The sequence below is a fragment of the Cucurbita pepo genome, chromosome 18 (assembly GCF_057944985.1).
Source record: "Cucurbita pepo subsp. pepo isolate OVF chromosome 18, ASM5794498v1, whole genome shotgun sequence".
In the NCBI taxonomy this organism is placed as follows: domain Eukaryota; kingdom Viridiplantae; phylum Streptophyta; class Magnoliopsida; order Cucurbitales; family Cucurbitaceae; genus Cucurbita; species Cucurbita pepo.
Window position 1 is genome coordinate 641,681 of NC_141815.1, and position 16,104 is coordinate 657,784.

Consider the following 16,104-nt stretch of genomic DNA (forward strand, 5'->3'; position numbering starts at 1 on the left):
GGTATTAGAGCCAAACACTAGGTGATGTGCTAGCGAGGAGGCTGAGCCCAGAAAGACAGTGGACAAGAGGCAGTGTGCGAGAAGGGAAGCTGAGCCCTAAAAGGGGGTGGATATGAGGCGGTGTCCCAGTAAGGACGCTGGTCCCCAAAGGGAGGTGGATTGGGGGGTCCCACATAGACTAGAGAAGGAAATGAGTGCCAGCGAGGACACTGGGCCCCGAAGGGGGTGGATTGTGAGATCCCGCATCGGTTGGGGAGGAGAATGAAACATCCTTTATAGCGGTAGGGTTGGGGTTGGGTAATGATAATATTTAAACAGAATTTCCAGCATCATCCATAGTAGCAAGACCATTTTTAATAATGTACAGACGTACTATTACAACAGAAACACATGGAAGATCAACAGATAATTCTGATCTAAATATGTTAAATATGTACATAAGGGCAGAAGTGTACCATAAAGATCCTAAGATGATTAACATCACATGTTGGTTGCAACTTTTGGTTCCATGTTGCTTCTGTTTTTTTTCCTCGGTTTCGGGGGGTTATCCATGTGGGAGACCTACAAATTAATCCAGAGTTTAGAAAGAACAAGCGGAAGAAGATGAAAGGTTGTGAAAAATTGGCTTTGAATCAATGAGTCGTTTTGGATTAGGATTCAAAATATTCATATTTTGGCAGAGCTGATAACAAATCTATGAACAGAAGACTTACAATAAAGGATTTCCACTCGAGTCGTTTTTGCCCCTCGGCTGGCGTAGATGGCTGTGACTGATCTCCAACATGTCGGAAGATATGGACGAGCACAATAGCATCAAGAGCTGCATATTCTAGCTGCTCCAAATTCAACAACACTACTTTAGTCTGATGAATGTTTCAATTCATCTCTTTAGAAGAGAAGTTAAAGGAAAAAATTAAAATCTACAAGGAAACACGAGAAAAACCAGTTTGACAGCATCTTCTAATTTCAACCTCTTTTACAAAATTCATGAATATGGAAAAAGAAGAAAAGAAAAGAAACATTTTCCTCGGTTATTACTTTTTAATCCAGAACTTGAAAAAACGTCCATAAATATCCATTCAACCGTGACAGCTTTACTAACAAAGTCCAATTATTTAAAATAAAATGCACATTGTGGATTCAAATTTGCTTATACCCCATTTTCACCTTTTGTCGACAATAATAACAAAATATTATCCAACTCGCATCAAATGGTTAAATATATATATATATATATATACACACACACGTAAACAATATTCCATAAAATTCTGATGTTCTTCTCACTTACCCATTGCTAGCAGATATTGTCCTTTTTAGGCTTTTCCTTTCGAGTTTTCCCTCAAGATTTTTAAAACACAGCTGCTAGGTAGAGGTTTCTACACTCTTATAAAGAATGTTCTGTTCTCCTCCCCAACCGATGTAGGATCTCACAATCCAAGCCCAAAGAGGACAATATCTACTAGCAATGGGCTTGGGCTGTTACAAATAGTATCAAAGCCAGACACCAGGTGATGTGTCTGTGAAGAGGCTGAGCCCTAAAGGGGGTTAGACATGAGGCTGTGTGCCAACAAGGACGCTGGCCTTGAAGGGGAGTGGATTGGGGGGGTCCCACATCGATTGACGCTGACCCCAAAGGGGGATGGATTTTGAGATCTCACATCAATTGGGGAGGAGAAAGAAACATTTTTTTTATAAGGGTGTGAAAACCTCTCCCTAGTAGACACGTTTTAAAAACCTTAAGGGAAAGTCCAAAGAAGACAATATCTACTAGTAGTGGTGTGAGGCAAATGAAGAAGCGAAACAAATATGATATGTCAGGAAAGAAAAGAAATTGACCTGATTCACTGTTAAGGGCCGCTGCTCCCAGTCACTATTTCTTCTTGTCTTGTTCAATCCAGCTCCCAATACTTTCTAAAACAATTACCACATGAAAGAAAACATACAGTAATTTCAAAAGATTATTCTTTTTTCTTTTTTACGGAAAAAATCTAAAAAGCAAATAAAGCAGTGCTTGATAAAGGAGTTGTACCAGTATAGGTCATAGTAAACAAATTAGGTACCATATCAAATTCAAGGAAGAAGAGACTTTCGTATAACTGTAGTTATGTTACCTTCGCAAGCCCAGATAGACCTCCAGTGTGGTCCTTAAATACATTTTGAATGTCCAGTAACATATCATAATGTTTGAAACACTCTAATGATCCATATGAATGGGACAGTTGCTTTATGTCGCATTGAAAATTGTAACCTACAAAGGCAAGAAAGCATTTAGTCAAACTTAGCCATCCGAGAAAAAAGGGGAGTTGGTACATGAAAATAGAGATGCAGTGGTTAACACAGGCACATTTTAAGAGATCAAGGAGTGTATTCTATAATGAACATACAGACGAAGACGCATGTTTGGAATAATTAACTTCACATTCACATTAAAAGAATCAAATAATTTAAAAACACATCAATCGATAAATAAGAGTAAAACTTCTGGACGTGTATGGAAAAAGTAAGGCTTCAAGTGATTTCAGGAAGTTGAACATTGAGATATCACTAACCAAGCTTCAAAATACTAGAAGACTGCAAGATGCGAGTCAGGCAATTGTCTAGAATGTCGGGGACATCATCATATAACTTGATCAAGTCAAAGATGAAAGCCTTTTCCTCGGAAGCAATTTGCATAATAGATACCTGAACATAAATGTGATGAAACAAAAGGGAAACGTTCACTAACACACACAAAAAAATAATAATCAAGAGAGGTATATGCATAAAGTCAGTTCTCTCAAAAAATTAAAAACAGGTAAAACAATATAAATATTTCAAGGAAGTCAATAACTGCAGTTTGAATGCCAGCAACTACGACCAACAAATTACTCTGCATTCTGCAGATTAAAGAATACCAACAAAAATCCTCAATCCAAACATCTTTTCTTTTCTTTTCTTTCTTTCTTTCTTTCTTTCTTTATTTATTATTGTTATTATTATTATTATTATTTGGTAAGAAGAAATAGTCCCAAGCCAAGAAAGTTATAAAAAAACTCTTTCACTTAGATGGTAAGATTTGAAAGGGCGTAGATTTTATACCATGAAAGGGCTACAAAAAAAACATGGTCCAAGAAGCTCCCACTAAAGTTTTCTTTGTCCTTAAAAAGCCTATTATTCCTTTCATTCCAAAGGAGTAAAATAACCGGCGCACTGCTTCACTGTTCTTATAAGATTCTTAAGGAAAAAAAAAAGGAGATACAACAACCAGTACTGCAGATACAGTGTATGAGAAAGTGATTGGAGAAGAAATGTGATTGCAGAGAGTAGAAAGAATTTTATCAATGATTACCTTGTTCGGTTTCCTGCCCTTTATATAGTTAGGTTTCCACTCACAATCAATACCAATAACTTTACATTCCTCAATATGGCATATTGCATTATGTAAAGCATCAGCTTTATCGACCCACAATATATCTCCAGTAATTAGTTGATTAAGATTCAGATAGTGGTTCTGTCCATAAGCTCCCTCGCGTTCTACAGAAAACCAATAGGAACGTTAGAATAACCGATATGAATCAGAACAGGTAAATTTTGGTGCAATATATATAAAATTTAACTAAAATGATTCAAGGCTCTATATGGGAATGCCCAAGAGCAGTTAACCCAGATAATGTACAGGAACAAAGATTTGGTCTTAAATGTGGAAACCATCCAAGGTTACCCAATGATAATTTACAGCTCAATGGATGGTTACTCAAATATTTCACAAGATTAGTCAAGCCGCAAAAAAGATAACGTTGCAGGAATTTAGATGGTTGAGATGAATGCTATTAGAAAAGAAACGATAATATTATTAAGATGTTTAAGGTACATTTGTAATTAGAGAGGGAAATTGTTCTTGAGATTTGTTATAAATAGAGTGCATGAGAAAGGGTAAGGGTATGCATTGATTTAGTTCGTTTAGGCTCGAGTAATCTCAAGAGGGAAATCCTAGTACCTTGTATTACTTCCCTTTTCTTGTAGTTCTTTACCCTTTATGTTTCAATATCTCATGTTTTTGGTCTTCGTTTCTAACACGTTGATGCGGCAATAGGCTAGAGGAGTTAGAAGTATTCTGTATGTTGTATTACGTTTTGGAAAAGCATTTGGCCCGTGGAACCTTTTTTTGGCCTGGAGCTTTTTACTTCTTTTTCTAAGAATTCATTGAGAATGATGAAAAGATATACAAGGGCACACAAAAAAACAACTCCACGCCCAATTGCAAAAAGGGATCCCAATCCAAAAAGAATAACACTAAGCTAATAGTTAAGAAAAAAAAAAGATCTATTAACAGACGCCCACAAAAAGGAGTTAAATCTATCCGAATTCCAAATATTCTCCTCAGACCGCTCCAACCCACGAAAAATCGAAGTGTTCTCTCTAGCCAAATGCCCCACGACATAGCAAAAAGGAAAAAACATCAAACATCAAACAACATCCCCTATGACAAGCCAATGCAACCTTCAAAAGTCCTAAAGAATCGATTCCACATACAGCTAATGAAATCAAAATCCTAAAGCAAGTGGTGAAGATCAAATACACCATTGAAGTTGTAGCACCATGGAGAAAAGCCTCTAGATACAGTCTTCAGTGCTCACTCTCCAAGACAAACTTTTAAGGCAACGAATTTTAAAATTCCTAGGGATTTTAACTTTCTAAAGAGAGGAAAACGCATGGGCTTTTGGGGGGGGGGGGGGGGGGGGGGGGGGGGGGTGAGAAGCGCAAAGAATCCAAAAGAAAAAACTACTAGAAAACCTTTGAACGGCTTTAGAACCCAAGATTAACCTGGTCATAAATAATTGAGAAGAGCTAACCATCTCACCGGCCTCACGATCAAGAAGGGTTTGATAAAAACCCAGGGACAAAGTGGAACAAGTATCAGAGGAAGGTAAAAAAGAAGTCACCGAGTGCATTCTCTTATCAAACAAATGATAAAGATGAGGAAACAAAGAACATGGGTTTCTCTCCACCTAGAAATCCACCCAAAAATAAGTATTCGACCAATCCCTGATAGAGCACCTAACAAACTGAGAGAATATAGGACTGCCTGAGCCAATAACAGACCAAGGGATCTTACAAGAATCCTTAAACCTACTACCTGAGACCCATTCAAAAGAGTGAGGTCCATACATAATTCTCTGCCACAATTAATCAGGCTCCAAGTTGAAATACTGCAACCATTTCACTAAGAGAGCCTCATAATGTAACCACAGATTTCTGATACTAAAGTCCCACTCTCCATTAGCTGCTAAACAACCTCCTAAATTGGACCATAGGTGAGCTGCTTTGAAGGAGAGAATTAAAATTATATGTGTTTCTTTCTAATTTCGCATGGCAAAGAAGCTGGGGCAGTGGATTAGAGGGTTTTGATGAGTTTACAGCTGATAATCTCGAGTTTAAATGAAATATTAACGAGGAATTCAATAAGTAAAGTCGTTGGAAAAACTCGAGTTCAAACCTGTCTTCACCAGAGAGGAATTCGTACCATTATTATATAGAAGTTTTGAGGGAGTTTTCTGAAATTCATTGACTTTTACACTTTAGAGAGTGGCAAGAGTTCTATATTAACTAATTGAGCCCCTCCCCCCTTGTCCATCCCTTCCTACTAAAATTTCTCATTAACCTTTCAATGTTCTAACAAACCAAGACAAGCATCCTAAAAGGGGAGAGGAAGTATAATCAAATTTCACTTAACACTAACTGAATCAAAGTCAGCCTTTCCCCTATAGAGAGAAAAAATGCAGAGATCTCGGGTTCTCTCCAAAAGGAAGACCGAGATAAGCACCTGGAAACTGACTAACTTCACACTGATCAAAGAGGCCCAATAATTGAACTTAGCAGGCTTAGTTCACACCAAAAATTGTGCTTTTCTGACAATCAATTCATAGGCCTGAAATAGCTTCAAAGAAAGACAACTGAGCAAATTGAAGGTGTGACAACTGAGCTCTGCCAGGAACTCACAATACATCCCTCCACACCAGGCCTCTCAAACTTGTAATTAAAATGCACCTCATTACAAGCGTTTTCCTTCTCCCATCGATAACCCAATGAAGGCCGGTAGAATTCTTATCACCATTAGTGAGCAACCCAATTTTACTACGCTGTCTCAAGAAAGAAAAAATTTGTATTCTAGTGTTGCACTTATTGGTAGAAAGGGCCAAAGTTTTCAACCACACTCAGATTTGGAAGACGTGAAAGATTTAGCAATTATTTCTGGCTCCTATTACTTGGTCTAGAATATCTAAATTATTTTGTAATTACAATTATTATTGTTTTTCTAACTATAAGAATTGGAGTGATTTCTTGCAACCTCCTTTGGATCTTAGGGACTTTCAGCTCTTTCTTTTGCATTGTTCAAATTTTAACAAATTGAGAAATAAATAAAGTGGACGAACCTGGGGCAATAAAGAACAGAAAGTAAAGAGGCCTGAATTAGGGTAATAAGTAATGGACAAAGCTAAGCCTACAAGATAGCTCTGTAGTTTCCCACTTCAGACTAATAATCGGATATGAGATATTGATTTTGACAAAGCTGGAGAAAACGGCCAGACATACACAATGAAACATCTAAGTGATCAAGAGAATACTGTATATATGGTATACCTTTGATATTCAAAAAACCTGTAAGGGAGTACCTATTGCAAAGTTCATCAACCTTTTCGAAATAACCAGCCTCCAATGCCAAGTAGACCTTAAAACACATAAAGCTTAGGTAAGAATACGAAGACATTAAGCTTTAAGAACCATTTGTTAAAAACTCAAAACTCACATTCAACAGTTAAAACATTTTCCTCATAACAAAGTATATATATTCCTTACAAATGTTCCAAAGATGAGTAACGAATCCAAGGGCTACCCACCAGATATTCTAGAAATTGTCTATTGCTCTTTGTTTTTGCCTCAGCAACATCCCAGCATCCTTTTTCAGCTAAATTCTTCAAGGAGCTAGGGTAGAATTATAATTATTCATATACAATTTTCAGCCAATGGAGACATAGGCCAATACCAAAAGCAAAGAAATTTGAGTTCAAAGAAAAAAAAAAAAACCAGCATATGGATCATCAAAGTACCTCTCTTTACACTTCTGATAGACATCAGGGAATTCCGTCTGAAGACCATTTGTCTTTACAATGCCATATGCACTTTTTACCTTGTTTCTATTCATCAACTCCTGGACAAGCAGACATAACATTGGCCTTCCCATGAATGTCGCCCATTTCTCAGCTGCTTTGAATTCATTGTTCTGCAACATGCTAAAGAGAAGAGACTGCCCAGATTGGCGAATGGAGAAATGCTCCAATACATCAACTGCTGTCGTGTAAGACTGAGTTTCTACTAACTCAGAAACATATTGCTCGACAAAGTCTTTAGCTGAGCTAGAGCAACACCCATTTCTTGCCTTCGAGTCAAACCGAACTTTCTCGATGTTGGTCAATTGAATGTCAAATACCTGTAAAATCTTCACAACTATCCTCTCATCATGCTTAATGAATCCTCCAACAATATCCACAAATAGCTGAGCAGCTAGGTTCTTTGCCTTGTCAAGGTCTGTTAGGGTTGTCACTACTTTCAAAAAACGTTGAAAAGCTGATGTAATCAAGTGACTGAATCCTTCACTATATAGCCCAAAAATAGGCAAGACATATAGGCAATGTATAACAAATGTAGCTGGTCCAGGTTGGGGACCATTATGAAGTACAAGATGAACTTGTTGCTGAAGAGATCGAAACTTCTTAGTTGCTTTCAATGTGCCTACATTTGCACTCGTTGACATTAAAAATGAAGAATATACATAAATAGAATGAGATAAACCAAAATGCCTCCTAAACAGATATGACATAAAAATGCAAACTTGATGAGCTGTATACATTGAAACATCTAACTTTGTGATTGGCAAAGGTTCAATATAAGAAACGGCATATCGGGTGAAATATTTACGCAAAACCATTTAAAAGCAGGAAAGAAAGTATTGGCCACCATTACTTCAAAGTGAACCTCGATATCATCACCAAAAGAAGAAAGCTATTTTTACACAGTGAAGAGCAAGGTTAGACATATTATATTTTCACATATGAACCAGTTGGAAAACTTTTCTTCCTATTTTTTACATCCATCAAATCTTGTTTCCTCTAGTATAAAAAACCACATGTGAATAAAAACAGCCAAAGTAAGACAAAAAATTTCATTTCATGTAATAAAAATGTTCAAATAATATACACAAATACACACATGCCCAAATAAAAAGTACAGCAAAACAACATAACTTCTACATACATGATACATCATAAGAAATAGGGGAGACATACCACGAATATAACATTCCTTTAGGAGGTATAAGAATACAACAGGGGATATATAAGATAGATCGGAAAGAGAATGCACAGCAATTTTCCACGCAAGATGAGTTTGATCTATAGGGTCAAGTGGTTCAGCAACAGTTTGATCGAGCCCCATGCCAATGAGAAAATAATGGTCCTAAACAATTAAAAAAAAAACTTGAATATAGGATAAAGATGACAATGATTAAATAATAATAATAATAATATATGCACTGGCTCCACTAAAACAACACAACTCTTGATCAAAGGCAACGTAAATGATTTGTGCAATTTAAAGAGCCGATGTTAAAATGCTACAACATAATCTCGGGAAACTATAGCCAACATTGTCACTTCAATATTTTTAAAAACAAAAAGAGAGTTAGAGTAATAAAAGTCCTAGACGGTTCAGACTAAAATTATTTAAAATTGAAAATTGTAAGCAAGGCCTATGATAAAGGGACTTTTAAGCAAAAATCATGAGCCAAATTTGGAAATCAAATAGGAACAATGATTCATGATGCAGATAGTCTCAGTTCTTGTCTTCTAGAAATATCAAAATCGTGAGAGTGGTAAGAAAATGGATCTACTTATTTTACTAATCGAGCAATGAAACCATAAACCATTGCATATAGGATTCAATTTTTGGATTGGTATTAGTTCACAATTATCAGGAATTAAGCCTAGAGTAACCCTACTATACCAACAACTATCTAACTCATATAGAAAAATTACAAATATGCCAAAATAAGTTAATAGCATATCTTGTCAAGCATCCAACTGGACTATCATCGATAATGAAATAGCTAATTATACTAAATACATTCTCCTTGGTTATAAATCTAACTGCAACAATATAAAAGCACTTCCTCTTCCCTAATTTCTTCATGAACCTACTAGATATATGTCACATATATAGCTCCAACATCCAACTAAACGGGAAGAAATTACTTCTTAATTGCTGATACAAAGCAAAGTTGCAGCAATAAAAACAGGAAAAGCACATAGCAGCTTCAAAAAAACTCAGAACAGAAAAGTAATTGAAGGGGTATTCAAATATATCTTCTAAACATTGATCTTAAAATCATTTTGCAAATTGACTGGTTTCATTTAATTTAAAAAAGATCTCCCAGTATTTTGTTTCGTTGTACTTCTAGTATGAAATAATTTTAAAACATAAGATATTTAAATCAAGATATACTAAAAAAGCAATTGATAACTATGTGCAAACAATTAACTCAGAAGACAGCCATATGAACACACGTGAAAGTAACAAAATACCATCTCTTCTTTTGCTACTGTCTTCAAGGTGAAAGATTGCAGCGAAAGGCATGGAAATTAAGGCGGTGTGTGCCTCAGCATCTTCTAAGACAATCAACTTCAAGTAGGCGCTTGCCTCTTATTAATAGGAATGCTATTAGGAATGTTAGTAATTGGCTAAGGAGTTTGCTAGAAGATTTTTTGTCATAAATAGAGTGGTTCAGAAGAGTGGACGGTAAGCATTTGGTAAGTGAATTAGGGCTTGAGTGGTATCTCAAGAAGGGAGAGTCCAAATACCTCAAATGACTTGATTTACCTTCTATGTTCTTTATCTTTTATATTGCAATACATTTTGATTCTATTGGATTGTATCACTCACCATTTTTTTTCCATTTGTACATTTCATGAGATAGTGACCACAGCCATGTTAACTCATAGCATGTAAACGAAAAACCTTTATTGTATGGGCTTCAAACACAACCAATAAGGAAGATAAATGAAAGAAGAAACCGTCATCTAGAGACCAAAAAATAATTGTCCCCACCATTACTTATAAAAGGGAGATCATATTTTAAGACATTTGATTATTACTACTATTATTATTATCTAATAAGAGAGAGATTCATCCAAAGCGCCGAACCCAAACCAAACAACCTAGGGGACAAAGGAATGAGGCATCCCTTTTCCCAACCGAAGAGTTACAAAAAGACTTACCAATCGAAGAAGTCTGTGGAGTAATTACAAAGAAGCCTATGCTGAACTCTCCAAGTTGAGAGAGTATGTTGTACGAAATCATAAAAGAAAGAAAAACTAGACTTCTTATCTGATAAAATTCTAGAGTCCCTTCCCTTTCCAAAGGAGCCAAGGAATTATATGATTATCCTCAAGCCAAAACACCCAAATAATCACAACTATTTCAATTTATAATTTTCTAACTTTACCATGGAGGCCAAAGATACTTCCTATAACCATAAAATCCCCCTCCATGTGGATGATTGTACCAAGTAAAGTTGAAAGCCTCACAATATCACAAATATTCATCAAAAGAATGCAGTGCAGCACCAGATCATCCACTATAATAAAACAGTAGAAAGGGTAGCTGGGATGAGGGTAAGTCTTCCCCTTCCTCCATTTTCTATGTTTTCCCCTTACTTTTCTCCAGCATGTGATTCCAGAAATCAGTGAGTGAGGGTTGCCTCCAAGGGGAAGCACTAGGTAGTTGACAGACCATTTAAAGTAAGAACACGATAGAGCTCGAATTATGTACTTACTAATTTGGCAAAGCCAAGCGAGTTTCAAGAACTCCCTCCTCTTCAAAATGCTCAACAATAGCTACAAAAAGCAAAATGTCAAAACATGAAGAAACCAGCTTCCCTCCTCACTGACCCATAAAAGGGCTTTTCTCCAAACTAACAGAACCCCTATGGGCCCACACAATCCCCCGCACTCACACCTACGGATAACGACTCTCATTCTTCACAAATTACATCATTTTGGCCATCCTATTTCCCTCATATTTCTCCGAGTGTAGACCTTAGTAATTTGGGGTCTATCAGAACAAGAAAGGATGTAAGCAAAAGATATTACTTCTTCCCATATAACATCAACACTTGGCAATATGGAGAAATGAATTTCTCAATGTTTGTTAAGTCGCCCAAGCAAAATATGTATCTTCAGCAAGTTGCAAATGTGTAATCTCTCCTCTATTAGCCAAAAGCCTTCATGAAGCAAGTAGCTAGAGATATTGGCAAGATGGAGAAATGGGAAAGGGGAATGGAGCCCTCTTGCCGTCCATAACAAATAGTTAAACCAAACCAACTTCTAAAGTCCCTCTAAAGATCTTGTTGTTCCTCCACAGCCAAATTCACGAAGTAGTCAAAATACAAGCTTGCTACAGAATTCTTTCCTAAGTAACATTTAAGCTCTTTTTCTGCTTCCATTGATTATAAGCACTCGTGAATGTACAGTGGCATCAGAGTTCAGATCTTGATAAGTTTCAACATTTCCTTATTTGTTTTTATAATTTTCTACCTTTTCATCTTCTGCATCTATTTTTATGAACCCAATAGTTCTAATAAATAATCCGTTTAATAATTACATCCTAAAAGAAGAACATTTGTTTAAAAAGTAGCTTTATCCTTAGAAAATTTGTTTAAAGACTATGATCGTCAGCCTATACAAAGCCTTAGTCCAATAGGGCTTTGCTCTGACTATGCCTCTTGCCTTCAGGAACCTTCTACACTTGTCTGTTATGTGCCCCTAAAACCTACTGTCTCTCTTAATTTTTCTTTTCTAAGAATTACTGTCAAACAAGCAATCAAGATGAAACTTTTTATTAAAAAAAGATATCGATAATTTTAATTTTTAAGACCTAACTCTATTTTTATACATAAACCCTAAACAGCCTACAAGTACAAATAGAGTTCTAGATGAGTTCTCTATTCACAGAAGAACAGTGAACTTTTATTTATATTTTTCTTTATCAATCACTTTAACTATAAGATCTATTCCCTACTTTTACCCCACAAGTCAAATCAAAAGACCCCAGTTGACTTCACAAACTGAAATATATATGAAGAAGAACTAAACTATTTACACTAATAAGCTGACAAGAAACGACACTCTAAGAATAACACAACACACCATACATACTCATGGTCAATACTCAGAAATAAGCAAAGAACAGAAGAGAAATTGCAATATAGAGAACAAAATTAGTTTTCAAGATCAGTCGTTAAAGAGAAATATGTAAGAGCTCCAAAAAAAATTGAACAAAATCCGAAGCAAACAGAAGTAATCCCGAAACATTCAAGCGAGGTCAACAATAACAGTCGAATATCAACCTTAAACGATCATATTGCCATAGTTTCCGAAATGCGGTGGGAAGAAAAATGAGTAGACCACCTCAAACTCGAAGAACTTCGAATTTCGTCCCGGATTTTCCCTCTCCTCGTCAAAAATCTCAGCGAAAAAACGCAGAGAAGCAAATCAACACAACGAGGACAGAATTTATCAAGCAAGAAGGAATCCAATCAGTGTTGTTTTGAGGAAGAAAAATTCTTCTAACGAGTTCGTACGCTTCGACTGCATCAAGAACACGGATGCAAATTTATAATACATTTATACATCTCTATCGATGTTCATCAAATTTAGAGATGGAAGAAGAGAAACGGATTATTGAAAATTATTAAAAATTAATAGGATTATGAATTTGATCAAATCCACGTTTCACCCTCGTTATTGGGCCGACCGGCCCGACGTGAAATAAAGGCCCAGCCCAAACTCTTTGGGTCGGGTTTGAGTCTTGAACCGACCCATTAGATTAGCTAATTCCATGGTTAAGAGTGTTAAATAAACAAAAGATTGTGGGTCAAAATGTAAATTTGGAATGTTTGGGGAACTTAATTGTAATTTTATTAATTAATCGTGCATGATTTATTTTTTTTTAATTATCTAAAAAAATCTTACTTATTACGTTCAAATATCAAACATTTACAAATCACGAACATCAATTACAACGATATATAGTCTTATTATTTTTAAAAACAAGGTAGGGTTGGTTTATAACCCTATTTTCATGTTGGTCAGATTGACCCAACCAAAACGATATCAATCCACAAACCAAACCGACCGTTAACAAATGTTGTTCGCTTTGACCCGTTACGTATTGTCGTCTACCAACGTGTCTACTATGGAGAAATTCCCACACCCTTTTAAGAAATTTTCGTTCCCCTCTCCATTTGGTGTGGATCTCACAATCCACCCCCTTAGGGGCCTACATCATCGCTGGCACACCGCTCGGTGTCTCTAGCTGTGATATCATTTATAACAACCTAAGCCCACTGCTAACAAATATTGTCTATTTGGCCCATTACATATCGTCGTCAGCCTCACAGTTTTAAAACACATATGCTATGGAGAAGTTCCCACACCCATCTAAGGAATTCTCGTTTCCCTCTCCAGCCGGTGTGGGATCTCACAATCCACCCCCTTAGGGGCCTACGTCATCGCTAGCACACCGTCTGATGTCTAGCTCTAATACCATTTATAACAACTCAAACCCACTACTAACAGATATTGTCTATTTTGGCCTATTACATATCGTCGTCAGCCTCATAGTTTTAAAACGCGTCTACTATGGAGAAGTTTTCACACCCTTGTAGCGAATTTTCATTCCCTTCTACAACCGATGTGGGATCTCACAATCCACCCCTTTAGAGGCCTACGTCATCGCTGGCATGCCGTTCGGTGTCTAGCTCTGATACCATTTATAACAATCCAAGTCCACTGCTAACAAATATTGTCTGTTTTGGCCCATTACGTATTGTCGTCAACCACACAGTTTTAAAACGCGTCTGCTATGGAGAAGTTTTCACACCCTTATAATGAATTTTCGTTCCCCTCTCCAACCGGTGTGGGATCTCACAATCCACTCTCTTAAAGGCCTACATCATCGCTAACACACCGCCCAATGTCTAGCTTTGATACCATTTATAACAACTCAAGCCCAATACTAACATATATTGTCTGTTTTGGCCCATTATGTATCATCGTCAGTCTCATAGTTTTAAAATGCGTCTATTATGGAGAAGTTTTCACACCCTTGTAACGAATTTTCGTTCCCTTCCAACCGGTGTGAGATCTCACAATCCATCCCCTTAGGAGCCTACATCATCGCTGGCACACCGCCCCATGTCTAGCTTTGATGTCATTTCTAACAACCCAAGCCTACTGCTAACAGATATTGTCTGTTTTGACCTATTACGTATCGTCGTCAATCTCACAATTTTAAAATACATCTATTGTGGAGAAGTTCCCACACCCATCTAAGAAATTTTCGTTTCCCTCTCTAGCTGGTGTGGGATCTCACAATCCACCCCTTTAGAGGCCTACGTTGCTAGCACATCATATGGTGTCTGGCTCTGATACCATTTAACAATTTAAGCCCACTGCTAACAAATATATTGTCTGTTTGGCTCATTATGTATCATCATTAGCCTCAGAGTTTTAAAACGCGTCTACCATGCAGAATTTTTTACACCCTTATAACGAATTTTCGTTACCCTCTCCAACCGGTGTGGGATCTCACAATCCACCCCCTTAGAGGCCTACATCATCGTTGGCACACCACCCGGTGTCTAGCTCTGACACCATTTATAACAACCCAAGCCCACTGCTAACAAATATTGTCTGTTTTGGCCCACTACGTATCGTCATCAGCCTCACAGTTTTAAAACACATATGCTATGGAAAAGTTCCCACACCCATTTAAGGAATTTCCGTTTCCCTCTCCAGCTGGTGTGGATCTCACAATCCACCCCCTTAAGGCCCTACATCATCGCTGGCACACCGCCCGGTGTCTAGCTCTGACACCATTTATAACAACCCAAGTCCACTGCTAACAGATATTGTTTGTTTGGTCCATTACGTATCATCGTCAACCTCACAATTTTAAAACGCGTCTACTATGAAGAAGTTTTCACACCCTTATAACGAATTTTTGTTCCCCTCTCCAATCGGTATGGGATCTCACAATCTACCCCCTTAGAGGCCTACGTCATCGCTGCCACACCGCCCCATGTCTAGCTCTGACACCATTTATAACAACCCAAGCCCACGGCTAACAGATATTGTTTGTTTGGTCCATTACGTATCATCGTCAACCTCACAATTTTAAAACGCGTCTACTATGAAGAAGTTTTCACACCCTTATAACGAATTTTTGTTCCCCTCTCCAATCAGTATGGGATCTCACAATCTACCCCCTTAGAGGCCTACGTCATCGTTGCCACACCGCCCCGTGTCTAGCTCTGATACTATTTATAACAACCCAAGCCCACTGCTAATAGATACTGTCTATTTTGGCCCATTACGTATCATCGTCAGCCTCACAGTTTTCAAACGTGTCTGCTGTGGAGAAGTTTTCGCACCCTTATAACAAATTTTTGTTCCTCTCTCCAACCGGTGTGGGATCTCACAATACACCCCCTTAGAAGCCTATGTCATCGCTGGCACACCGCCCGCTGTCTAGCTCTGATACCATTTATAACAACCCAAACCCACTGCTAACAGATATTGTCTGTTTTGGCCCATTACATATCGTCGTTAGTCTCATAGGTTTAAAACGCGTCTACTATGGAGAAGTTCTTACACCCTTATAACGAATTTTCGTCGCCCTCTCTAAACGGTGTGGGATCTCACAATCCACCCCTTAGGGGCCTACGTCATCGCTAGCACACCACCCAATGTCTAGCTCTAATACCATTTATAACAACTCAAGCCCACTGCTAACAGATATTGTTTGTTTTGGTCCATTACGTATCGTCGTCAGTCTCATAGTTTTAAAATGCGTCTGCTATGGAGAAGTTCCCACACCCATCTAAAGAATTTTCGTTTCCCTCTCCAGCCGGTGTGGGATCTCACAATCCACCCCTTTAGGGGCCTACATCATCGCTGGTACACAACCTGGTGTCTAGCTCTGATACCATTTATAACAACTCAAGTC

At 37.5% G+C, this 16,104-nt stretch overlaps 1 protein-coding gene across 4 annotated transcripts; it reads right to left on the reverse strand.

The window, feature by feature from the left end:
* Positions 1-293: 293 nt before the first annotated feature.
* LOC111780626 (Polynucleotidyl transferase, ribonuclease H-like superfamily protein) lies at positions 294-12,756 on the reverse strand. Of its 4 annotated transcripts, none has more exons than XM_023661073.2 (11): positions 12,504-12,755; positions 8,328-8,496; positions 7,092-7,773; positions 6,882-6,966; positions 6,625-6,712; positions 3,332-3,516; positions 2,553-2,685; positions 2,115-2,251; positions 1,840-1,914; positions 714-833; positions 294-561 (listed from the first exon to the last, which is right to left on the reverse strand). In XM_023661073.2, the coding sequence occupies exons 2-11, from the start codon at positions 8,473-8,475 to the stop codon at positions 481-483; spliced, it is 1,734 nt and encodes a 577-aa protein (XP_023516841.2). In that variant the 5' UTR covers positions 8,476-8,496; positions 12,504-12,755; the 3' UTR covers positions 294-480. The 4 variants fall into 4 exon arrangements, 3 of the variants coding, with proteins under 3 accessions (XP_023516841.2, XP_023516840.2, XP_023516842.2); XM_023661072.2 differs by having other exon boundaries at positions 12,443-12,754; XM_023661074.2 differs by lacking the exon at positions 12,504-12,755 and adding an exon at positions 10,871-11,503.
* Between the last annotated feature and the right edge of the window lie 3,348 nt (positions 12,757-16,104).

Excerpts from the sequence above, each read along its gene's own strand:
- LOC111780626 (XM_023661073.2), bottom strand. The coding sequence starts at position 8,475 with ATGGGGCTCGATCAAACTGTTGCTGAACCACTTGACCCTATAGATCAA. Across the intron at positions 6,967-7,091 it reads TATCAGAAGTGTAAAGAGAG|CTCCTTGAAGAATTTAGCTG; the intron begins GTACTTTGATGA and ends ATTCTACCCTAG. Across the intron at positions 6,713-6,881 it reads GACAATTTCTAGAATATCTG|GTCTACTTGGCATTGGAGGC; the intron begins GTGGGTAGCCCT and ends ATGTGTTTTAAG.